Raw genomic sequence first — 26,013 nt, 5'->3', positions numbered from 1 at the left:
CCTGTTGTGCATTGACAGCCCTAAACCTAGTAGACTCCCGTGAATTTATCAATCACACATCCACATTCCAAATTGGGTTAGGAATGCAGTGGACTGATGGATGTTTTAGCAGGAATGCATGCTACAGGTGAAACAAAGGGCATGTATAAAAGAGCAAGCATGTGTTGCCCATGCTTCAGATATCAAGACCATTGATGTGCTTGGCCACACCATGAACAAATGACTAGAGAGAATAAAGCAACAGAAGAAATCTCATAGATGCAGCGAATTCAGTCGACATCGAACATGGAAAATGGCCACAATTTGATGGCAAAAATCCAGTGTACATCCTATTTATAATGTAAACTAAATAATACATGCATGGAAGTTCTTTATATATAACAATGACCACTATATACAATCTACAACCCGCCAAAGAAGTGTTTTACAGGGGAAAAAAAAAAAAAAAACCAATGCCAACATATTTGCAGCAAAAGAACACTGTTGCCAGAGGGAAAAAAAAAAAACATACAATCGCCATAAATCTGTAATATAGAAATGACCAGCACTCGTTGTACTACCTGCTTTGTTTAGACCTGATGTCAGCCGCAGCTGCTTTGATGGCCGACTTCGCCAGGTGTGTGGGTTTGATCGCACTCTTTGGATTGATCGCTTTACTTATCTTGAAGACAGCCCATGCAGTTCCTAGAGCATGCCCGGTGGCATTCAGGCCTTCATTAGTTAACTCTGCAGCCTGGTTGCCATACCTGCAAGGACCAACTGTGTATTGTTCATGCATACCATAAAGGTTTCAAAGAATTTTAACTATACATTTGGTTTTCTTCTTTTAAAGAAGACTGAGCATTCTCAAACAGAATTGATGAAAATGGTGGTCATGATATTCAACAATTTCTATGGAGATCTCCTGACATGAATAAATTGGACAGAACCATTAAAGAGATTTATGTGGATGAATGCACTACAGTTATGCAAATCAATGTGTAAATTGATTATGGTTATTGTCGGTAAGCACTCTGCCAACACCCAATGAACTCAGACATAATTCACTGGTGCACTCAAAGCAAACATGTGAGATCTGGGATGTTCATCAACCAGACCCACCATGAGTGATTCCTAACCCAAAATCAGGCTGGTCGGCTCATCAAGTAGAACGTGCAAGTGTCACTGACTGAGCATGCTCCCCAGTTCAACTCACCAATATTGTGAATAAGTGTTTCCGACAGAGCACATTCAATTGTAGTCAATGGCGTCCACACAGTGACGCCTGCATGATGATAGGCTTCAACCTTGCATAGCAGGCCACATTGGCATGCATCGCATGTGAGTTGCACTTGCATCGCCACAGGCGACCTGTTGATGGATGTTTTAATCTGTTTTGCTGACAGTTAAAGATGAGGCCTTCATTCTTTCTGAAGAAAAACAAAGTAATTAAGAGAAAATATGATCTACAAACATAGAGAAATTGGCTACATCTGATCGGGAAACAGAAAATTACGATTGCTCTGGAACTGAATTCAAACATTGTTAAATTTTGGATAATTTTGCAAAGCAATCACTTTGTCCCTATTGAAGTTCTACAATTATTTGCACAAATTATAAACAACATAAGCCTAACAATACAAATTCCAACAAAAAATGCAAGAAATAGAATTTACCTTTGAGATACAAGTCCAGTTGTCACAACAGATGATGTTGATATAACATTCTTTCCGGCTATTTCAACAGCATCACAGACCTTGCCTGTTCTCACACACAGACAATCCATCAATGCTTTCAGAGTAGGAACTAAGAAGCATATGATCTAGAACTGGTAGCATTTCAGTGTTCAATGGTCACAAAAGACTGACCATGCTTGCAACACAAGGCAATCAGCAGTCGAGAAAGAAACGGATATAAGCTGCAACTGCAAGTAGACAACCCTTTTAATGCACACATTTATCAATCTTTACTATGAAATCATCACACTACCTTTTCCTCCTTTTTTTTTTTTCTCTGTCATACCATTTCTCATGCTAGCAATCTCCTAAGAATAAACTCCCAACTGTGAACCACAACCTGTATTCGAATTATCGGTATCGCTACAAGTTTCGTTGGCCGGGGATACAAAAGCAATATTGATATCACCGATAATATCACTGATAACTGGAAATATGAGAAAACATGGGAAAATTGGTAGAATTTTGCATGTAAACTTCAAGAGATGCTAAAATACACATATTTACATAGGACTTAAAAGTTTGCAAAAAGAATATAAACACGGTAAGTTTCCATTTTATGGGGGGCTTAAAATCATATGTCGTCATAAGAAATAGTCTAACCATCCCATTCATCCCATCTAACCATTCAATCATTCATCCAACCCTCTATCAAAACATCCATCAATATTGCAGAATATATGCAACTCATGATATTTTGCCCAAAAACATCCACAATTGGAAAGGAAACAAAAGATTGTGGTCTTGATATCGCGCATGTTGCAATAACAATAATATTGAGATATCATCAAAATTAGCAACGACCAATTGAAAACTACATACAATAATGTGCTCATAAAAAATGAAATAGAAATTTTCTTTTAATAAACAAACTTTTGTAATATCTCTATATTGGCGATATTATTAAAATATTACAGATAGACTTGCGATGTAAGTGTTACCTAGAATTTACGCAGTCGAAAATATTGATGATATTGATACATTGGCAATATAACACTACACTAAAACTTTGGTTAAGGAACGGCTACATCTTTAGTTTAGGAACGGCTTAAGGTAGTTCCTAATGCAAACGGTTTGAAACCTTCCCAAGTGTTCTTAAAACTTTTGTCAAAACCTTCTCTCTCTCTCCTCTTGCCTTTTCTTCTCGTTTCTTCCAAGTTTGATCTCATTTCTTTTTAGCGTTTAGATGAAGTTGATGTTTCTCTTCCCTTGGTCACCATCTCTAATCCCCCCAACCCATTGTAGATCAAAACCCCAAACCCCTATAGATCGAAACCCACGGCCCCTGTCCGGCAGCCTCCTACTCAGCCCCTGTCAAAACCCTCATCTCCTTTGGAAACCTCAAACCCATCCCTGTGAAAACCCCGGTCAACGTCCTCACCCAGCCCCTATCAAACCCTAGCCATTTTATGGCACCGCCATCTCTGTTTTCACAGTCGGCCGCCAGACCCAAAAACCGTGATATAGTCTCCGTGATCCGCAACCCTCGATCGATCCAGAATACTCAATTGGCGTCGTGCATTGAACCACCTGTGTCGCTGTCCCATTATTTCTGGCAGCATTGCGGCATCCTCCGTCGACACCACCATCATTATTTCGGGCTGCATTGCAGCGCCCGTTCAGTGGCATCCTCCGTCAACATTGTTGGTCTCGATTGTTGCCTCTGCACTCCTGGTAATCCTACGTGCATCGAGTGTTTTTATTTATCCAAAATCAGTAGAGTAATTTCTGAAGGAATTTCAGAAAGGAGAATCAAATTCACGAGGTATTTGGATTCTCAGGCCTTTTCTTCCTCCTCTTCGCGTTGTATTTATTGATCTCTCAATTAGGTACACGTGGCAAGCATGTAGTAGATCAGAACCCTTCATTTGTTGGGTCCTTTGGTGGATGGGGTAACCCCTGTTATCATACTTGCCGTGGAGTCACAACCACTGATTGTAGGATTTTTTAGTTTTGAAATTTATACGGTTTGATGAAAGTCCAATTAATGGTGAATTTAAAATTTTGACAGTTAGCAGTTTGGACTGTCCGACTTGTGTGGTGTTTGGTGTATGGCCTATCAACAGTAAGTCACAACAGATGAATGGCCTGGATCTTATACATGTGTGCCTCGTCGAATGAGAATCAATTGGACAGCTAAAAGCAATTGACAAAAGTGATTTTCAGAGGCGTGGGAAATCAGAAGTGGGGACCAAAATAGTGGATGGTCTAGATTAATGATTGGTCTTTGTAGTTTGATCAATGTGGATATTTCTCTAAACATTGATTAGACACTTAGGATCAACCAACCATAGTGATTTTTCCAAAGAGATGGGTAATAAAGGGTGAGATCCACATGATGGGCATCCATTTCCTAAAACATAAAATGGACAATTAAGATCATTTGACAAGGATTTTTATTTTTTTATTTTTTTTTTAATTTTTTTTTTGGCAATAGAGGATAAACCGCATGAATAATCAGATCGTTTGTAATATGACCAATACGGACTATCAATTTCCCTAACAATCAAATGAATAGTTAGGATCACTTGATAAAAATAATTATAAAATTGGGCAAATTAATGGTGGGACTCATGATGGATGGTCTAGATCAACAATTTCACCTTTTACACTGATCGAAATGAAATATTCAATTTCCTAACCATTGAAAAGAGAGTTAAAATAATATGACAGTGGCATTTTTTGTAGTGAAGGGCAATCAAGGGTGGGACCCGCATGAAGGATAGTTTAAATAAATTATAATTCCCTCAATATAGACATCCATTTCTCTAGACATTGAGCATCATCAACAAAAGTAATATTTTTTCAAAAGGGATGGATAACCAAGTTGGAGATTCATTTGATCAATGCTCTAGATTAATGGTCGCTTGTTTTGTACTGTGGCCCATAACACCTATGATTTCCCACTAGTAATTAACCCAGACACTCAATTTCTAGGAATCACAATCAGCCCACCATTTGAATTGGTTGGATGTTGTATACACATGATGCATATGCTATGTATGCTCCACAATGACTACAACAGTATTTGTAACCTAGTTTTATAGTTAAAAAATGATTTGATGCTGCACGCACACAAGTAATTGGGCGACAATGAAAGGTGTCAGGAGGAGATGATGAGGTAGCGCTCGAAAATTTATAATATGGTAGAGTCATATCTCTACAGGACATGTGGCGGATACATCGATCAGCTCCACCCAGTTACTAGTGCCATATATTTCAAAAATAAAACCCAACAGACAACCTTATCATTGACCTTTTTCATGGTATATATACATCCCCTTTCTTTAACTGACAATTAATTATTTCATTTTCTCATCACTTTAGATATGTTCAGATTTTCAATATTGGGATTTTTACCCCAAAATTTCTAAGGAATTGGATCTTACCAGATGGTGCCACTAGTAACCCCTACTTTCGGGAATTGTTTTTAAAGAGAGAAACTACATCATTAACCTTCTTTTTTCTTTTCTTTACAACAAAGTAGAAAATGGAAAGTTGGGGAAGCGCGTGGTATTTATTTTACATCCAACCAATCCAACAAACGCATACCAACATTATTATTAGATGGACCAAATAGTTAGCAATTGGCGGATCCAAGGGTAAGGTGGGCCAATCTACAAAAAATAATGTACGCTGTTCACGCCCACCATTCAACCATTTAAGATTCATGTAATTTTTTGTGAAGAGGTAGTTAATATTCTGTCGCTGATGGATGAAATGAAAGCACTTCCACTTGCATTTGCTCATTTCCAGTTCCAGCTCAGCAGTGTGGAATGCCAACAGCAGTAATGGTGGATCAGTTCTGGTGGGTTTCACCCATTTCAACAGGCCAGGTAAAGTTTGTTTTATGGTTGTTTGTATGTTGTTAGATTAGGTTGAATGTTGGAATTCGTGTTCAGCCTACAAGATACTTGGAATTATTGTGCTATTTAGGGCTAGTGTTCAAAGTGTCAGCGAAAAATTGATAATATCGATGATATTATCGGTGTCACCAAGCCGGCAACACCAAAACCCCCTAGTTTCATATTTCTTCCAATTGTTGGCGATAAATAAAGTTATCGACGATAAATTCGCTGTAAGCTAACCCACCAAAAATTTCGGTAGTGCATAAATACGAAAAAATTTGAAAAAAAAATAAATGAAGAAAATGAAAAACATTCCGATCCATGTAAGAGAATATTGATACTTTTAAAAGAGGATTCAGAATTTGGAGGTAGCACACTAATCGATCGATCGTCAAAATCTGTGTGATGTTCTTCCGTAGGTAATTTAAAAAAAAAAAAAAAAAAATTTAAAAAAACCCTCGATTTATCCTTTTTTTTTCTTCAAATAAATGAAAGATTTCAAAGGAGATGCAATTTCGACAAAGAATCTTACATAGATTGGTATATATTTCTTAAAATTTGGAGAGAATTTGAGAATTTTAAGGGATTTGAGGGCTTTGGAAGATAGTTTCCCCAAAGTGGCTTCCCGCCTCCGAAGCTCCCTTTTACGGGATGACTGCATGTGAGACGTGAAGTCCCGATTAATATTTCGCTGCTTTGTGGGCCCACTATGATGTAATGTGTTTCATCTAAGCCATCCATCTATTTTGAAAGATCATTTTAGGTCATGAGCTGTTAAATGAGTCAGATGCACATTTCAAGTGGACCATATCAAAGAAAACAGTGGTGATTAAACGCTTACAATTAAAAACTTTTAAATTTAAAGGCCCACTATAATGGTTATTTGCCATCCAAACATTTGATTAAGTCACGTAGATCTAGATGAAGGGAAAACACAAATATCAGCTTGATCGAAACTTTTGTGGCTCCCGATAAGTTTTTTTATGGTGGCCATTCAATGACCACTGTTTCCTGCCATGTGGTCCACCTTAAATTTGGTTCTGTCTCATTTTTTGGCTAAGGCCTTAAAATGATCTGCAAAAATGAATGGACGGTATAAATATACGACTTATTTTATCTAGATGAGCCCTATGGTCAAGGTCCACCTAACTCACTCAATGCAACCTCACTTCAATTATGTGCGAAACCCTTTGGATTAACTTCCGGTCGTGGGAGCTAGGTGGGGCCTACCATGCTGTTTTTAAGAAATCCACCCTGTTCATCCATTTTTTGAGATCACGTTAGTACATGGTCCAAAATTTTAGGAAACTATGATACTCTAAGTGGGCCGCGTGATAGGAAATGGTAGGTAGGGAAATGATTACCGTTGAAACCTCCCTAGGGTCCACGGTAATGTTTATATGCCATCTGTACCATTCATAAATACATTCCTAATTGGATAAATTGAAAGCACAAAATTATGAACCTAATCGAAAACTTCTATGGCCCATGAATGTTTCAATGGTGGAAGTTCAATTCTCGTTGTTTCCGGTCATTCGGCCCACTTGAGTTTTGGATTTGTTTCATTTTTTGGCCCATTTCCTAACATGATCTGACAAAACAGATAAACAGAGTAATTTCTCACGAACTTCACTGTGGCCCCACCTAGCTTTCAATCGCATGAAGTTATTGCTTCCATCCCGTGGATTGTGGCGCCAAAATTTTGGAGGAGTGGATTAGGTGCGGCCCCGGCTTCACCCAAGAAGGTGCGGTCCTTGCTATGGGGGCATACCGTAATGTATTTATTCTAAATCCACACTATCCATCCATTTTGTCATATCATTTAAAAGCATGAGCGTAAAAATGAAGCAGATCCAAAACTTAGATGAACCATACTTAGGAAACAACGGTGATTGAACGCACTACCATTAAAAGCTTCCTTGGGCCCACTATAATGTTTCTATGATGTTTATTTGACATCCAACATGTTGATAAGGTCACATGACCATGGATGAAGGAAAAAAACAAATATCAACTTGATTCGAAACTTTTGTGGCCCATTAATGGACAATCGCCACTTTTTCCTAAGGTAGGGTCCACATGAGAATTGGATCTACTTCATTTTTTAGGGTCATGCCCTAAAATAATCTTAAAAATTGGATGGACAACATGGATATAAAAGACATAAATCAAGGTAGTCCCTAAACTATGGGTTGCACCGTCTTGTGTGAGTTTGCACCTAATCCTGGTTAAAGCGTGACTTGGGTGTGATCCCAGAACTAGTGACATAGGTGCCTGTAGGGCCCACTTGTTAGGGCATGGTCCAAAAATTTTAAGAAGATATAAATTCCAAGTCTTCGACACTACAAGAAATAGTGGTTGTTGAATGCCCACCATTAAAAATTTCCTAGGGTCCACAATAATATTTTTTTTTGACCATCTAACCTATTAATAAGGTCAAACAGACCTGAATGAAAGGAAAAAAAAATGAAATATCAGCTTGATCCAAAACTTATGTATCCCACAAAAGGTTTTTAATGGTCATTAACCACTATTTCCTATGATGTCGTGCACACGAAATTTGTATCCACTTCAATTTTTAGTCCACACCCTAAAATAAGCCAGCAAAATAGATGGACAACGTGGATATACAATGCATACATTGAGGTGGGCCCTATGATCAAGATTAAGATGATGACTACAAGCCACCTCATCCCTCCATGTAGGTATGAGGGATGGTCAAAAAGGTGTGCTCTGTGAGTTCATTTAATTTTACATATCTTAATTATTGTATGATAGTTGCATTTGTATTATATAAACTCATTTTGATTATTGTTATAGTAATTTCTTACGGCAACACATGCTTTTTGGGTCCTATTAAATGAAAACTTATCATATAATACATTTTTTTGTAAAATATTTTTATTCCTAAATATCTAAATACGTGTATTTAGGCATGTCCTAAAGTTTTACTGAAAAATTCTACCATTTCCCCCATGTTTCCCTATTTTTCCTCGCATTTCCGGTTATTAGCGATATTATTGATGATAATGATATAATATCTTTGTCTCTGGCCAACGAAACTTGTAGTGATATCGACAACTCGAACACTGATTAACACCCCTTAAATATATGATCCTGCAACACACTCTTCAGAAGAGTGTTGTCCGCATGGTGTCATCCAAATGTAAAATAGTAGCATCCATGGACAACCCTATCCATGCACCCTCCCTTCGCCCCAAACGTGGATGGACCATAACCCAACATTCCTCCCAAAATGGAAAGATGATACCATCAAAATATTTATATTGCAAAGAGAAAGATAAGAGAAGTGGACCAATAATCCATGTTCAATGGGAGAGAAGCCAAAGATTTGATGGCTAGAATCTTCAATTATGGAGCCTTTTGGGGAATGGTCAATCCAAGGTGAGGGCCATCAGATCAGTGTGGTATAAAAAGTTCATAAGTAAAGAGGTCAACTTATTTCAAATATAAAGCATGGATTTTGACAATGAAATGGATTATGTGGTGCAACAAATGCTTCTATGGAATGTTAAATGCCTCTTTAATCAAACGAACCATATACTTATTTTGTTTTGATATAGCTTATAAGCGATGCATAGAATTTACATAATTGAAAATATTGTCGATATCAATATGTTGGCGATACTTAGCAATACATTGTTGATGCCTGGAATTTCTAATACTACCAGTGTAATAGATATTACTACTAATGTTATCGGTATTGCCAAGCTAGAGATAACGATAGTATCAGAGATATTTCGATAATATCGGAGATAATTCAAACAATGAGTATTGGTCCTCTTTAAATATCTACGATCATCCAACATTTTACTTTCGAGCAATCATCATCATTTTAGTCTCGTACTATTCCCCTTCACTTTCCCTGCGAGCATCTAACATTCTGGTATCGTATTGGTCGGCTTTTACATTCCTATATTTATATTCCCGCATTTTCATACCATTATTTAAAGAAAAAAAAAAATCAAGAGAGAGGATAAAACAAGAGAGGATAGAGAGCAAAGAAATAGAAAAGGATGAGGGAGAGCCAAAAGCAGAGGCAGATGTAGCTGCCTGACTTAACCGTCAGTAATCAGAAGCTCTACAGAATCCTGTAAGCTTTACTCTTCTTTCCTTTTTTTACAACTAGTCCAAACTATGTTCTATTCTCAATCGCTTTCATTAAAAAATAATAAAAAAGAAGATAGTGATATTCTGAACCTATTCATATGAGAGAGTTAAACCATCTTACAATCATTGTGTTTATAAAGTAGCTAGGGGTTTGGCACCCTGCAAAGCTAGCCTATCAAAGCATCATCTGAACACGCACATAGGACAAAATGTTGCATGTTGGTCTAGGGAGATTTTCCAGATCCTATCCTCGATTCATCCATACAACAAACCTCCAAACCCACAACAGACCCTGCAATAGCCAATTTAGCTTCCAGCATAAATAGGATAGAGAACTTGATAAGTCGATTTTCTAAACAATAGCCCAATAGTCCATCCACAGTGCACAGCAACCTCTTACTCATGTAGATCTTTCAGATCCTATCATTAACCAATTCCAGCCTATCCATCCTGAGGGAAACCGGGTCCATTTTCAATATCTTGCACCAGCTCAAAGTCCCACCCATCTGCAATCAAGTGTGGGCTAACCAGTCTTTCGCCAAACATATTCTAGCCAGTTCTAGCCAAAGGGAGCGCTACCCAATTCTAATCTAAACAACGACATGCACAATCCAGTCTAGCTCAAGCTTCACCCTCTACACCCGCTTATCCAGAGAGATAGGCTCACCCTGTAGTTAAAAATATATTCCAACCTCCTCAACTGTCAGTACCCCACCGGAAAAATCCTTCCATCAGGGACAACCGAAACACAAGAGAGGTAAAATCATTATGAAGAAGAAGCCGTTCGAGCTTCTCAAGGGGCATGGGCCTCCATTCAACAATCACCATCATCTGAGATTGATGAACTTCAAAGGCATTTTGAGGATTAACGAAGAGCTATGAGAAATGACCTTCAGAAGTAACATGGAGTAGAACTATCGTCCACTCGATTCAGGGAGCTTTCTCCCTTCCCCGGCATAAGGTTACCTCCCAACTTTGAAATCCCTAAGTTCCAAAGGTACGATGGAACAGGATGTCTCACCACCCATTTGAAAGCCTTTTGGGGTGAACTCAATGTCGTGGCAAGGGATGATGGAATATTGATTTGATTATTCCAAAAGTCCATGAGAGGTGACATGCTTAGTTGGTACACATCGCTTGACCATCACAAAGTTAGAACTTGGAAAGACTTGTACCAAGCATTCATTGATCTCTTTGCGTATAATCCAAATGTAGCACTTGAAAGGGTGGATCTTGCTGCTTTGAGATAAAGGAATAAAGAGTCTTTGTTAACTTGTGTTAGATGGTGGCGGACCAAAGCCGCCAAGATGAAAACACCCATCGACGAGGAAGAGCAAATCTCCATGATTGTCCACTCGACAGACCCAAGTATATATAGAAACCTCGTCTCGTATCAGTATGCCAAATTCATCTAACTAATCCACATTGGGGAACAAGTTGAAATTGGAATAAGGGCTAGGAAAATCTCCCCCTGGCCACAACTCTTGTGGATAACACAATGGGCTGAGTTCCTGGGTGTTAACGTGAATATGTCAAGGATATTATACTACATATTCATTTCATTTGCATCAATTTTCATTCTCATGGCTTTCATAGTATAATCGATAGAATTAAAATCTTATTCCATTAATGGTTTCTAAACAAAGCATCACTTCAAAGTCCAATGTTTTTTTTTTTTTTTTTGTCTTCCCATTGAGGGCATTATTAAAACTTCAAACAAATAAAGGAAAGTTAAATCCTAAGAAAGCGAGTAAATAAGATTGATCGTCTCTCATGTGGCTCCAGCCTCGTCCTCTATCATTTGTCGCCAAGAGACATTATACTCCTCATCTTGAGGCTTATTCTCCTTTATGGGATCGTCATCTATGTAACCTATGGTTGTTTGTCCAACAAGAGGAATGAATTGTCGCAGTTCAACTTAGTGAGGGTAACCCTTCACGATTAGCATAATAATAGCGTAGTCATGATAATAATATGCAGGCTAAAACATCCACAAGAAAATCTTATTTAATGCAATGTATGTATACATGCACTGTCTAAGGAACCCTGACTAGATGAATGCGAGATGCCCAAGCTTGAGACGCCCTTATTACACATCCGCTAGCCAGTAGTCACCAAATTTTCTTGTGAAGTGAGACTCCCCCATTACACCTTCATAATAAAACCCAACTAGCGGAAGTGGAGCTCCCCCATTACACCTTCCAACTAGATAGTGCATGTCCAGATGCGGGCCTTGCTCGTTACACACCTGTTGTGACACCCAAGGGGTTGACCCATCTATGTTCGTGTCTAGTGAATGCATGATTCGTTTCACATTTAATTATGTAAGTTTAGCATCCAACCAATTTATCAATGTCCATGATCAATAGGTCACTCTTTACCCTATTGTTGAGGGTCAAATATTGCATATTATCCCCCATTTATATCTTGGTTTTATGAACATGATACTGCTTAATGTCCCATTTTACTCATATTTATATTGCAATGTGAATTTAAGAGCTTAGATTAGAAAGAATGCTAAAAGCATGGATTTAGTGCTCAAGAATTGACAAGGCAAAGAATGGATCTTTGGAGACCAAGATTGAAGATTTCAAGACTCCAAGATCTAAGAAAACTAAATAGAGAAGGAAGGGAGTCGAAAGAACAAGTGAAGAATACAATGACTGTGTCATCGAGCACCGTTCGATGACATCGAAGTCATAGTTTGATGACATCGAAAACTATTCAATGACATCGAATTTTTTACACAAAAATCGAGTTGGTCGTTGGACATATTGGGTGCCTTTATCGATTCCTTGAAGCACCTTTCGATGACATCGATGATTTTCTCGATGACATTGAAGTTTATTCAATAGCATTGAATTTAATGAAGAATTATGACGCAATTCCCTGAAATGTTTTGGACACATTATTGACTACTCAAAGACCTGTTCAATGAATCGACGATCAACTCGATGACATCAAAGGAAGGTTCGATGACATAGAGATTTATGTAGTGCAGAAAGAACTTATGTAACAGGCGTGGCTTCCGGATTCAAGACACCTTCGATGACATCGAAGGTGGTTTGATGACATCGAATGGGTTACACAACGTTTACGTGGACTGCGTAAATTTGATCCGATTTTGTGATTTTGCAGAACTTTGCCTATAAATATGGGTTTCCTAAGTTTTTCTAGGATATCTGGGTTTTGGAGGAGCAGAGCAAAGGGGTGGAGCCATCTCCCAAGTGTTTCTTCATCTCTTCTTCTTAGTTTTTAATGCTTTCTTCTAGGGTTTTGAATCCAATCATGTCTATGGTTGGCTAAATCCCTTAAGTAGGGCTAAGGGGTGAAGCTTGTAGAGTGGTTTAGATGTTTTTCTAGTTTGGTTCTTGTTCTTAATGAACCTTTTTCATTCTAATTTGATATTTAAGGAATACTTTTAGTTTTTAATGGTTAGTTGTGAATCAAATTACAATAGATCTGCAATAGCTTCAAGTATCTTCTTTTCCTGCTATGAGATTGTGAAGTTAGTAAGTCTTATTGTCCACCATTGTCCCTTATGCATGGTTGGGTGATGAAATCTCTTCTAACCCTCACAATTCTCCTATATTAGTTGTTGGATCAGTATATCCTGTTGTTTTCCATAGTCTCCTGGGCATGGCTGAATGATGGAATCACTTCCAATCTCTACAACTTTCATCCATTGAGAATTAGATCAATGGAAGTTCAGATTTGAGTTTATTGATATATTTTCCAATTGGATAAGATATGGCTCCAATTCTACTTGAGTTCCTTGAATCAAATAAGAAAATATCCTAATAGCTATGAGTGGATCCTTGGAAACCCTAGTTCCCACCTTTAAATTATTAAGTTTCTAATTAAATCCTTTACAATTACTTCCCTTTATTCCAAATTTAGGTTCAGATCTTCTTCTAGTTCTACTTCTAGTTACTTTCAGAATACACATGAGATTAGTTCCTGTGGATTCGACCTCAGTCTTACCGAGATTATTACTACATTGCGACCCTACACGTGGGGTTGTGAACAAGTTTTTAGCGTCGTTGCCGGGGATTAACGGTTGCATTTTTCTAAGATTAACTAGTTTTGGAATTAGTTTAAAATTAGGGTTTTTTCTCATTTCTATTTTTAGGTTAGGATTTTTTCTGAATTATTTTAGAAACTAACTTGCTTTCTAATTCTAGGATAGAAACTTTCCTAATTTGTTTTCAGAAACTAACTCTCTATTTTTTTAAGAAAATAATTTACTTTCCTTTCTGTTTTTAGAAACTGACTAACTTTCTATTTTTTTATAGAAACTTTCCATTTTCATTTTTAGAAATTAGGTTGCTTTCTTAGTTCCTTTTTAGAAACTAATTCACTTTCCTTTTTCTTTTGCAGGATCCCAATATAGAAACTTCTAATTTGGTAACTTCTTTCTAATTATCTCTCTTTCTACTTCTATATTTATATTTCCTTCTTTCTTTTTAAGTTCAGGTTAGATTCTGAAATTGAGGGCTGAGAGTGTTTCATGCCCAAGTGGGTCCATGATAACACTCGGCGTCTTTTGAGTAAAGTAGGATTGGTTGAAGGGTTATCTATCCATCACAAGATTAGAAACTACTCGAGATCCACAGAGTCAACTGAAGTTATGGCTGCCAATCAACTGACTAATTAACCTCCGGGTCCACCTCAACCTAGGGTTGAGGAAATCCAAGATGAGAATGAGGTGCATCAAACACCCCCGCCTCGTACTTTACGAGATTATTTACAATAGGCAGGGGTGAGCACGCCCTCATGCATAGTTTTTCCAGAGAATACAAGACATATGGATATCAAGCCAGGGGTGATCTAACTCCTTCCTAAAGTCCATGGACTTGAATATGAAAATCCATATTTACACATGAAAGAGTTTGATGAGATCATAACCACTCTGTATTTTCCAAACGTGTTTGAGGACACGGTCAGGCTGAAACTCTTTCCCTTTTCTTTGAAAGAGAAAGTTAAGAAGTGGTTGTATTCATTACGTCCACGATCTATTGGCAAATGGAACAACATGACAAGGGAATTCATAAAGAAAATTTTCATATACCATAAAACGAACACCCTTAGAAAGTTAACCATGAACTTTTCTCAAAAAAGACGATGAAACATTCTTCCAATGTTGGGAGCGGCTCAAGGATCTTGTCAGTTCATACCCACAACACGATTTTGAAATGTGGTGCATCACGAACTTCTTCTATGATGAACTGACATCTCCCATGCACCAATTGGTCAAGATAATGTGCAACGGGGAATTCATGAATAAAAATGTTGATGATGTGTGGGACTATTTTGATAAGGTTGCTGAAAACACACAATCATGGGACATCTCCCCGAAATCGAGCACCACTTCTAAGCCTACTCAATCGAAGGAGAGGGGCGGAATATATCTCCTAAAAGAGGATGATGATATCAATGCTAAAGTGGCTAATCTCACAAGAAAACTCGAGGCCATGGAATTAAAGAAAGATAAGGTTAAGGAAACTATTTGCAATATTTGTACTTGCAACATTCACCCAACTGAAAATTGTCCAACAATACCTTCTTTTCAATAGGTACTGAATGAGCAATCTAATGCCATAAATAATTACCAAAGACCTTTCAGTGGACCCACTTCCAATACATACAATCCTAGTTGGAGAAATCATCCAAATTTCGGTTGAAGGAACGGACAAACTGCTATTCCTGAAGGATTCCCTAATCAAATTCCAAATCAAGGAAAACCTCAAGAGGATTTGGTTCTAAAGCATCTTCAAAATCAAGATCTTTTCAATCAGGGTATGCTACAAGTCTTTTAATACCTTACAAAGGCCATTCAATGGCTTAAGCCAAAAAATGCAATTGGGAACAAAGGAAGCCTTTTGGCTCAACCTCTTCCCAATCCAAAACCGTAATATGAAATTAGCAACCTGAGCTCTTCAAATCAAATGGAGCAAGCTAAGTCTATCACTACCCTTAGGATTGGGAAAACAATTGACAAATCTATTCTGTTAAGGGCTGAAAAATCCAAGGACCCAGAAATAGATGAAGCAGATAGACCAGCACTGCTCAACAGGAATTAGAACTGGAATTTCAAGGCAAGCCGATTGCACCATAACTCCAATGGTTGATGGCACCAAAACCTCTTTCTAACTCTCATAACATTCTAGAGGTGCTGAAATAAGTGAAGGTCAACATTCCGCCATTGGATTCCGTTAAACAAATACCTTCATATGCCAAGTTTCTGAAAGATCTATGAACTACCAAAAGATAGTGAAACATTCAAAAGAAAATATTTCTAACAAAAAAAGTGAGTGTCATCCTAAAGCAAGATGTGCTACAGAAATACAAAGATCCTGGTAACCCAACCATTGCTTATGTAATTAGGAACTACTGGATTGAGCACGCACTTCTTGAATTAGGAGCGAGTGTAAATCTGATTCCATACTCAGTCTACGAACAACTGGGTCTAGGTGAATTAAAACCCACCCAGACCATATTACAACTTGTTGATCGTTCAGTTCATGTACCGAGAGGGATAATCAAGGATGTGTTGGTCCAGGTTGACAAATTCTACTACATAGTAGATTTTATCGTCTTGGATACTCAACCCATTGTGGGCATGAGTACTCAAATTCCTATCATTCTTGGTTGCTTATTCCTTGCCACGTCAAATGCAATCATCAATTGCAGGAATGGAGTCATGAGTTTGTCTTTTGGAAATATAATATTAGCGCTAAATATCTTTTTCAATACAGGCGAACAGTTAGAGGATGATGACGATTCCCATGATATTAGCCTGATTGACTCTTTCGCGGAAGATAGAACTCTTTTGACCTTATCCTCTAATCCTCTAGAGACGTGCCTAGCCCACTCCCATAATTTTGATGATGATATGATTAAGGAGATGGGGACCATGCTGGATTCTGTGCCGATATTTGAAGTTAACCGATGAAGGCCACAATTTGAAGAATCACCCCAAACAGATGTAATGCCTCTACCGTCTAACATTAAGGCATCGAAGTTTGACCTAAAACCTTTGCCCTCTAATTTGAAATATGACTATTTAGTTCAATATGAGACATACCCGGTGGTGATTTCTTCCCACCTTGACTAAGAACAAGAGAGTATGCTTATCTCTACTCTCATTGAGCACAAAGGAGCCCTTAGATGGTCAATTGCATACCTCAAGGGAATTGACCCTTCGATTTGTACTCACCACATTTATTTAGAGGATAATGCTAAGACCTCATGGTAACCACAATGTATATTAAATCCAAACATGAAGGAAGTGGTTAAGGCCGAGGTTCTTAAACTATTGGATGTGGGTATCATATCACTATCCAATAGTCAATGGGTGAGTCTAACTCAGGTGGTTCCTAGAAAGTCTAAAATCACCATTGTAGCCAATGCCAATAATGAATTCATGCCAACTAAAGTTACTACTGGTTAGAGAATGTATATTGACTATAGGAAATTGAATACCGTCACGAGGAAGGACCACTTTCCTTTGCCTTTCATTGATTAAATTTTGGAAAAGCTAGCTGGTCATTCATACTATTGCTTCCTTGACGGGTATTCGGGCTACAACCAGATAGAGATAGCCCCTGAAGATCAGAAAAAGACCACGTTCACATGTCCCTTTGGCACCTTTGGTTACTGAATGATGTCATTCGGACTGTGTAATGCCCCCACCACTTTTCAGCGATGCATGATGAGTATTTTTTCTGACACGGTGAGGTAATATTTAGAGGTCTTCATGGACGAGTTCTCTATCTTTAGTCCATCCTTTAGTGATTGTTTGGAGAATCTTAAATGTGTGCTGAAGCAATGTGAGGAAAAGATTTTGGTACTAAATTGGGAGAAGTGACATTTCATGCTTTATAAGGGAATTGTCCTCAGACATATCATCTCGTCCAAGGGAATTGAGTTAGATAAGGCTAAGATTGATCTTATCTCTAACTTACCTCTACCCAAGAACATACGAGACATGCGATCCTTCCTAGGACATGTCAGATTTTATAGACGATTCATAAAGGACTTTAGTCACCTCTATCGTCCTATATGCAATCTACTTCAAAAGGATGTACCATACGAGTGGACTGAGCAATGCCAGGAAGCTTTTTCTAAGCTCAAGGGCATGTTAATCACTGCACCTATCATGCAGCCACTTGATTGGAACTTTCCTTTTAAAATTATGTGTGATGCATCTGATTATACTCTTGGGGTGGTTTTAGGCTAAAGAAAAGAAAAGAAGCCCTACATTATTCATTATACAAGTAGAACTCTAAATCCTATCCAAGTGAATTACTCAACTACGAAAAGGAACGCTTAGGCATAGTGTTCACTTTGGACAAATTTAGGTCATACTTGATCGAATCGAAGATCATCATCTACACCGATCATGCGGTACTAAAGTATCTTCTTTTTAAGAATGATGCTAAGCCCCGCTTGATAAGATGGATCCTCCTACTCCAAGAATTTGATTTGGAAATAAAAGATAAAAAGGGAGTAGAGAATGTAGTGGCTGACCATCTTTCCCGACTTGATCCATCTGATTCCCTTGAGACGACGCATATAAATGACATGTTCCCTGATGAACAATTGTTTAAAGTATCTCATTCACCTTGGTTTGCAGATATTGCTAACTATCTTGCCATAGGTTTCACGCCAACACAATGGACTACGGAAGATAAGAAGTAATTCTTTACCGAAGTACGCAAATTCTTCTGGGACGATCCATATTTGTTTAAATATTGCCTAGATCAAATCTTAAGGAGACATGTGATAGACAATGAACACCAAAGTGTTATCTCCTTTTGTCACACTTAAGCTTGTGGTGGTCACTTTTCTTCTAAAAAAGACCATGGCCAAAATTCTACAGTGCAGCTTTTATTGGCCCACTATGTTCAAGGATACTCATAAGTTTTGTAAAACTTATGAGCGTTGTCAAAAGTTGGGAGCAGTCCCATCGAAATATGATGCCTCTAAACCCCATTCTGATCATTGAAGAATTTGATTACTAGGGCATTGATTTCATGGGATCATTCCCCCAATCTTTTAGGAATTTATATATTTTGCTAGCAGTAGACTATGTCACTAAATGGGTCGAAGCAATCCTGTGTCGGAACAATAACCATCGGACGGTCATTAAGTTTTTAAAAGAGAACATCCTTTTCATTTCAGAACTCCTCGGGCCATCATTAGTGATGGAGGTTCACATTTCTGTAATAGGCCATTTGCAAACTTAATGAAAAAATATGGCATCTTCCATAAAGTGAGCACTCCATACCACCCACAGATATGTGGGAAGGCTGAGATTTCTAACAGGGAGATTAAACATATCTTGAAAAAGATGGTTAACCCTGACTGGAAGGATTGGTCAATCCGATTGACCGATACTTTATGGACTTACCGTACTGCATTTAAGACCCATATTGGAATGTCTCCCTTTAGACTTGTCTATGGAAAGGCTTGCCACTTACCTGTGGAGTTAGAACATAGAGCCTACTGGGCTATTAAGAATTTGAATTTTGATTTGGAGGATACTGGCTCACTACGCAAACTACAATTGAATGAACTCGAGGAGATCTGGAATGACGCATATGAGAACTCGAGAATTTACAAGGACAGGATGAAGGTGTTCTATGAAAGGAACATTCTTCGAAAATCATTCACACCAGGTCAGAAAGTCCTTTTGTATAATTCTCGGTTACATCTTTTTCTAGGTAAACTCTATCTCGTTGGACCGGGCCTTTCATAGTTACTAATGTCTATCCTTATGGAGCCGTTAAGATTCAGAATCTAAACAATGACAGTGCTTTCAAAGTGAATGGACATTGTTTAAAGCCATTTGTTGAAAAATTTGATTCAGAGGATATGTCCATACCTCTGATTGATCCTGTTTACTAGGATTGACCTCTTAGTCTGACGGAGTTATAATCAGGTTTATCGCTTTCATATGATTTAGGACTAGGATAGTTTACTTTCCGCTGTTCAGGGTAGTTTGCTTATGCTCTATTGAATTTTGTTTTGTACTAACCCATTTTATGCTGAGATCCATGGAAAAGTTCAAATTTCCTTCCTCGAGTTACTATCTTTCCATCACCATTCCCTTTCTTTTCGTTGCCTCATATGCATTATATGATAATTTCTTATACATTGAGGACAATATAGATTTTAGGTTGGGGATGGGGGATTAGGTAAACTAATCAGTGTTTTCTCAGTTTGAGCAATTTTTTTTGCAAATTTTTTGAATATCTTAAATGTTTCAAGTTGGAATCTGTTTGGAAACAAAAGTTTGTGTACTTAAGATTGCATTGAGTATGATGACAAGGTAGAAAGTGAATGTTGGACTGTTGGAGTTTGATCAATTAAGTAGTCTATCACTTACGTCCTTGCATGTAATTGATTATAAGGAAGCTCGAATATCATGTTCATCTAAATCACAAGGCACGATCATTTTACTTTCCATAAGTCGTGCTAGAATTTTTGATGGGTAGCATGTGAATCACTGAGAGATGTTGAGAATTGAGTCTGAAGAATTTTATCCATCTTAGAAGATGAAAAATCAGTTAAAAAATAGGAGATCGACAAAAAGGCCATAATTTGAAGAATGACAACACCTTAAAGGGAATGAAAAAGGTCTCTAAAAAGGATGTAATGTCTGAAAAAGAATGAATATGAGTTTTCATCGATATAAAATAAAAAACTGAAAAAGAAAGAGAAGGGGATAAGTTCGGAATTAGTACTTGAATTTTTAAACTACTCTTGATATGATGAACATAGCTAACATTATGAAACGATAGTATTCTCATGCTGAGTAAGTTGATATTCACCAAGCAAATTGGCAGAAACTTGATACATGAGTCCATAATTTTAAAAATGATAAAGAACCTATTTGATTGATTGCTTATGTGATTCGGCTCTAGGTTTCTAAAATCTCACTTTCTTGTCTTGACTCTACTCATTCATACTTAATTGCACAAAAGATTATTTTCAAAAAAAAAGGTTTTAAACTGTGAAGATGAAAGATTATTTTATGCATATTTTTGCTAGGGACTAGAAAAATGCTGGTTGGGGATTGTGTCAAGGGTCAAATATTGCATATTATCCCCCATTTATGTCTTGATTTTATGAACATGATACTGCTTAATGTCTCATTTTACTCATGTTTGTGTTGCAAGGTGAATTTAAGAGCTTGGATTGGAAAGAATGATAAAAGCATGGATTTAGTGCTCATGAATGGTTAAGGCAAAGAATGGATCTTTAGAGACCAAGATTGAAGATATTAAGACTCCAAGATCCAAGAAAACCAAATAGAGAAGGAAGGATATCGAACGAATAAGCGCAGAATACAATGACTATGTCATCAAGCACCATTCGATGACATCGAAGTCATAGTTCGATGACGAAAACCGCTCAATGACATCAAATTGTTTACATAAAAATCGTGTTGGTCGCTGGACATATTGGGTGCCTTTATTGATTCCTCGAAGCACCTTTCAATGACATCGAGGATTTACTCGAGGACATTGAAGTTTGTTCTATGGCATTGAATCTAATGAAGAATTATGACAGACTCGCTGGACTGTTTTAGATATATTATCGATGAATTGAAGACTTGTTCGATGAATCGACGATCAGCTCAATGACATCAAAGGAAGGTTTGATGACACAGAGATTTATGCAGTGCGGAAAGAACTTACACAATAGACGTGGCTTCCGGATTCAAGACACCTTTGATGTGGTTCAATGACATCGAACGGGTTACGCAAAGTTTACGCAGACTGCGTAAATTTGATCTGATTTTGCAATTTTGCAGAACTTTACCTATAAATATAGGTTTCTTAAGTTTTTCTAAGATATCGAGGTTTTCAAGGAGCAGAGCAAAGGGGTGGAGCCGTCTCCCAAGTGTTTCTTCTTCTCTTCTTCTTATTTTTTAATGCTTTCTTCTAGAGTTTTGAATCCAATCATGTCTATGGTTGGCTAAATCCCTTAGATAGGGCTAAGGGGTGAAGCTTATAGCATGGTTGGGATGTTTTTCTAGTTTTGGTTCTTGTTCTTGTTGAACCTCTCTGATTCTAATTTGATATTTAACGAATACTTTTAGTTTTTAATGGTTTGTTGTGACTCAAATTACAATAGATCTGTAATAGCTTGAAGTATCTTCTTTTCCTGCTATGAGATTGTAAAGTTAGTAAGTCTTGTTGTCCACCATGGTCCCTTGGGCATGGTTGGGTGATGGAATCTCTTCTAACCCTCACAATTCTCCTATGTTGGTTGTTAGATCAGTATATCCTATTGTTGCCATAATCTCCTGGGCATGGTTGAATGACGAAATCACTTCCTATCTCTATAACTTTCAGCCATTGAGAATTAGATCAATGGAAGTTCAAATTTGAGTTTATTGATATATTTTCCAATTGGATAGGATAAGACTCCAATTCCATCTAAGTTCCTTGAATCAAATAAGGAAATATCCTAATAGCTGCAAGTGGATCCCTGGAAACCCTAGTTCCCACCTTTAAATTCTTAAGTTTCTAATTAAATCCTTCACAATTACTTCCCTTTATTTCAAATTTAGGTTTAGATCTTCTTCTAGTTCTACTTATAGTTACTTTCAGAATACACACAAGATTAGTCCCTGTGGATTCGACCTCGGTCTTACCGAGATTATTACTACATCGCGACCCTACACTTGGGGTTGTGAACACCTATCACATGGTCCATCACACCCTAGAATAGTTGTTTCTCTCAAACGATGGCCAATTTTGAAGAGGCGTACACATCCTACTCATGATACTACATATGGCTCATATCTCCTACCAATTCGTTAGGGATCCACCATAGGTAAACACATATGACACTTAGATCCATTGAAAATCATACACAAGGTATTACCAACAATGTAACAACATAACCCTTATGTGTTTCATCCCTTGAAAGTACAATTTCATCACATATGAGGTATGGGGCTTTCATTAATGTGGCATCCACATACATAATTCTGTATCCAACAACACATGGCATATTATATCCATCATGACCACGTGATCTTCATGAAACTACACATAGTTTCCACATATATTTCATATAGGCATATACGGATACATGATTTCATAACCAAATGTCCAAACATACCTTGTTATGAGTAAAAATGAACCAACCAATAAAATAAGGTCAGGTCGGACACCCGTGCACTCCACGAGGACCGGTCAACAACCGATACGACAAAGGGCTCAACCCGTGCAGCCAGGGTCTCCTTTGTCTTCTCTTTGTGCAAGCAATCGAAGCTCCAAGCAGGGCTAACCGGATTTCTACATCAACAGTTTGGCGTTGTCTGTGGGAACGACATTAAAACCCGCTCTCATCACCTTCAAGGGTTCGACAATGGCGAAATAGAGAAAGAAAGCTCAAACTGCCACCGTTGTTCCTAGCCCTGTGTCGCTAGAATAGTCTGTGGATTGCTGGGACTCCTCTTCCTAACCTCAGGCTGATTCTGTGCCCGTAGGCCTAACACAATGATCTCGAAACCGAGGAGGTCAGCTCGTCTCTCTTGAGCATCAAGTTGAAGCCTTGACAAGCAACCTCGATCAAATAAGATGAATGATAGAGTGACAAATCCCTCCTCCTGACCTAGGAGCTGAGGTTGTTGCTCGAGCAGCTATGGAAGTCTCTACACCATCTCGAGCACCTAACGGCTCCCAAAGAAGTAGGCAGATCGGCATGCCTCCTTCCCACACTTTAGGCACTGCCACACTAGTTGCCTTCGACTTATGTCATGAGTTGGAGAAGAAGAGACGTGGCAAGTCTCTCGAGGTCGTGACCGAGGCAATAACCGAGAATGAGGATCCTTGGGAGGTCGGGCTCAATAAATTACGCAGTCAAATTAGCGATATATGGCAGGCCTACTGTGCACATGCCTATCCTTGATAAAAGCAACGCTGGAAGAAACCGAGCCACGATTTAGCACCAACATTATGCATGCTCAGCTCCCGCCTAGATTCTGGATGCTGCGAATCACCCCTTACTCTGGGACAACAGACCCAGCCGAGCATCTAGAATCTTTCAGGGCATGGATGGAGCCTCATGACGCATCGACTGTGGTAATGTGTCGAGTATTCTCTATAACTTTATCATGAGCAAATCGAAAATGGTTTCAACAATTGAAAGCGCAATCCATCAGCTCGTTCACTCAACTCAGTAAGGCCTTTATCACCAACTTCATCAGAGGAAAGGAGAGGTTGAAGCCAACGACTCACCTCCTCACCCTCATATAGAAAGATAATGAGTTGTTAAAGGACTACATTAAGCACTTTAACATGGAGGCAATATAGGTGGAAGGCTATTTAGACCAGATCGCCCTAGCCGCCATGATGGCCGACCTAAGGGAAGGAAGGCTCCTCTTCTCACTCGGCAAGAATTCCCCCACAACCTTGGCCGATCTCCTCAACCGAGCTCAGAAATACTCCAACATCGAAGAACTTTTCAGCTCACGAAAAGCTCCAAGGAATGGAGGAAGCTCAACCAAGGAGAAATGACCCAAGGAGGAACAAGCGTCGGCTCCCGGCAATAAGCGAAGAAGGGACGATGATTTGAATAGGGGTCAACGTCCAAGCAAACGACCCGAGAGCAGGTTCAACTCTTACACCCCTCTAAACGCCATGCTGAATAGGTCCTTATGGAAGTTCGGGATAAGCATCTCCTCAAATGGCCGAACAGGATGAAGAATGATGCCGAAAAGAAGGATAAACGAAAGTACTGCCACTCCCATCGTGACCACAGTCCTTCCACCAGCGATTGCTTCAATCTAAAGGAAGAAATCGAAGCCCTCATCGGAAGATGGGCACCTACTTGAATATCTCAACAGGAGGGAAGAGCGAGCAGATCGGAAGAATGAGCAACCCATCAATAATAACGAGGCTACTAGAGAAATCAACACTATTTTCAATGGACTTGCAGGAGGAAGAGACTCGAACCGAGCATGTATAGCCCATGCCTGAAGTACCAGTCACAATAGCTCTGAACATCAAGTCCACATGACCAACAGAACTTCGAAGGAGCATAAAGTGGCCTCCTTCGAGCTAACCTTCACCAAAGAGGACACCTGAGGTGTCCACTACCCCCATGACGATGCACTAGTGGTGGTCATGACTATACCCAACCACAAAGTATTTTGTATTCAGGTGGACACTAGCTATAATGTCTCGAAAAAATTCATACAAAGACCCGAGTACCACCTCAAGCAGAAATCACCCAAGGCCAAATCCTTTAGAAATTAGGTTGATATTAGTAAGTGCTAGACTAGAGTGCTTATGAAATTAGCACTAATCACTTTAAATTTGATCTGCAAGACCTAAAGCGTGCTGAATCATTGACGCTACATTACCCTAAAATCTAGAATTCATCCTTAAACTCGATTGCTCTCGGGAGCATCTTGAAACTCCGTATCAGACCTGTACCGCACGTCAAAAGTCTGATTACCCTGAAACTATACAGTTATGACCGCATTACTGGACTTGACAACCCCCTCGAAAATCAAGTCCAAACCGTGTCTAGAAATGCACAACTTGGGCCCGGAGCGAAGAGTGTGAGAAACGTGAAACTATTTAGAAATAAAATTCAAATTTAAGTAATCTGAGTCGTGTCGCTTGCGGACCAAATATAAGGATTCAGATCGTCAGAATCTGACCCAAATACACCCTTGGATCAGGAGAAATGTCCCACACATGTCAATGTACTTGTGGCCCTGATCGACTGACCGTGACCGCTAAACTGAAACTGGTCCGCCATGGTTGATCTGTCAATCCGATCGGTGTGAAAACTCAGCCTACCCTAGATCCATGGTCAGGGAGCTTAAGTCCGACCACACGTGGAAAAGGGGCCACCAAAAGTGCTCCGTTGGACCGGAACGACCCATATTTGGTTATAACCTAAGTATACCTTGGCCCTGGGGCCATTTCCATAAATTTTAGGCCTATATAAAGACCTTAAACCGTCAATCTTAAATTCCATACGAATTTTCCAAACCCTAGCTAAGAGAGAGAGAGAGAGGAAAAGAGAGAGAAAGTGAGGGAGAAGTTGGTGAATCATCTTGGAATTCTTTCCAATTACCTGACGTACCTAATCCATCGCTTTTGAATCGTTATTCCGGTGATTCCAATCTCATTTTTGGGCAAGTCAATTAAACCATAACCTGTTTTGGAATTTAGAATAGCTTAAGTGCTGATGTAGCTAATCTAATTCATTCCTTAGGTTACCTATTTGCCGTCGACGAAGACTTATCGTCTAAATTGAATCCGTTACGAAATTTCTGG

General features: G+C 38.7%; 2 protein-coding genes across 2 annotated transcripts in view; one reads left to right on the top strand and one right to left on the bottom strand.

Moving 5' to 3' along the window:
• Positions 1–302: 302 nt before the first annotated feature.
• LOC131226211 (protein EARLY-RESPONSIVE TO DEHYDRATION 7, chloroplastic-like) overlaps positions 303–26,013 on the bottom strand; it is a gene marked incomplete at its 5' end in the record, with an annotated part of 135,691 nt that continues 109,980 nt past the window's right edge. Inside the window, 2 exons of the mRNA XM_058221984.1 lie at positions 303–746; positions 1,656–1,740. Coding sequence (XP_058077967.1) covers positions 557–746; positions 1,656–1,740 — 275 coding nt within the window. The remainder of the gene's footprint in view (positions 747–1,655; positions 1,741–26,013) is intronic.
• LOC131237246 (uncharacterized) lies at positions 2,847–5,835 on the top strand. The gene is made up of 2 exons (XM_058234934.1): positions 2,847–3,389; positions 5,472–5,835. The coding sequence occupies exons 1-2, from the start codon at positions 3,125–3,127 to the stop codon at positions 5,585–5,587; spliced, it is 381 nt and encodes a 126-aa protein (XP_058090917.1). The 5' UTR covers positions 2,847–3,124; the 3' UTR covers positions 5,588–5,835.

This window comes from Magnolia sinica, chromosome 2, assembly GCF_029962835.1.
Source record: "Magnolia sinica isolate HGM2019 chromosome 2, MsV1, whole genome shotgun sequence".
Lineage (NCBI taxonomy): Eukaryota > Viridiplantae > Streptophyta > Magnoliopsida > Magnoliales > Magnoliaceae > Magnolia > Magnolia sinica.
The sequence above is the reverse complement of the archived record's forward strand: the minus strand, read 5'-3'. Positions and strand labels throughout refer to the sequence as shown.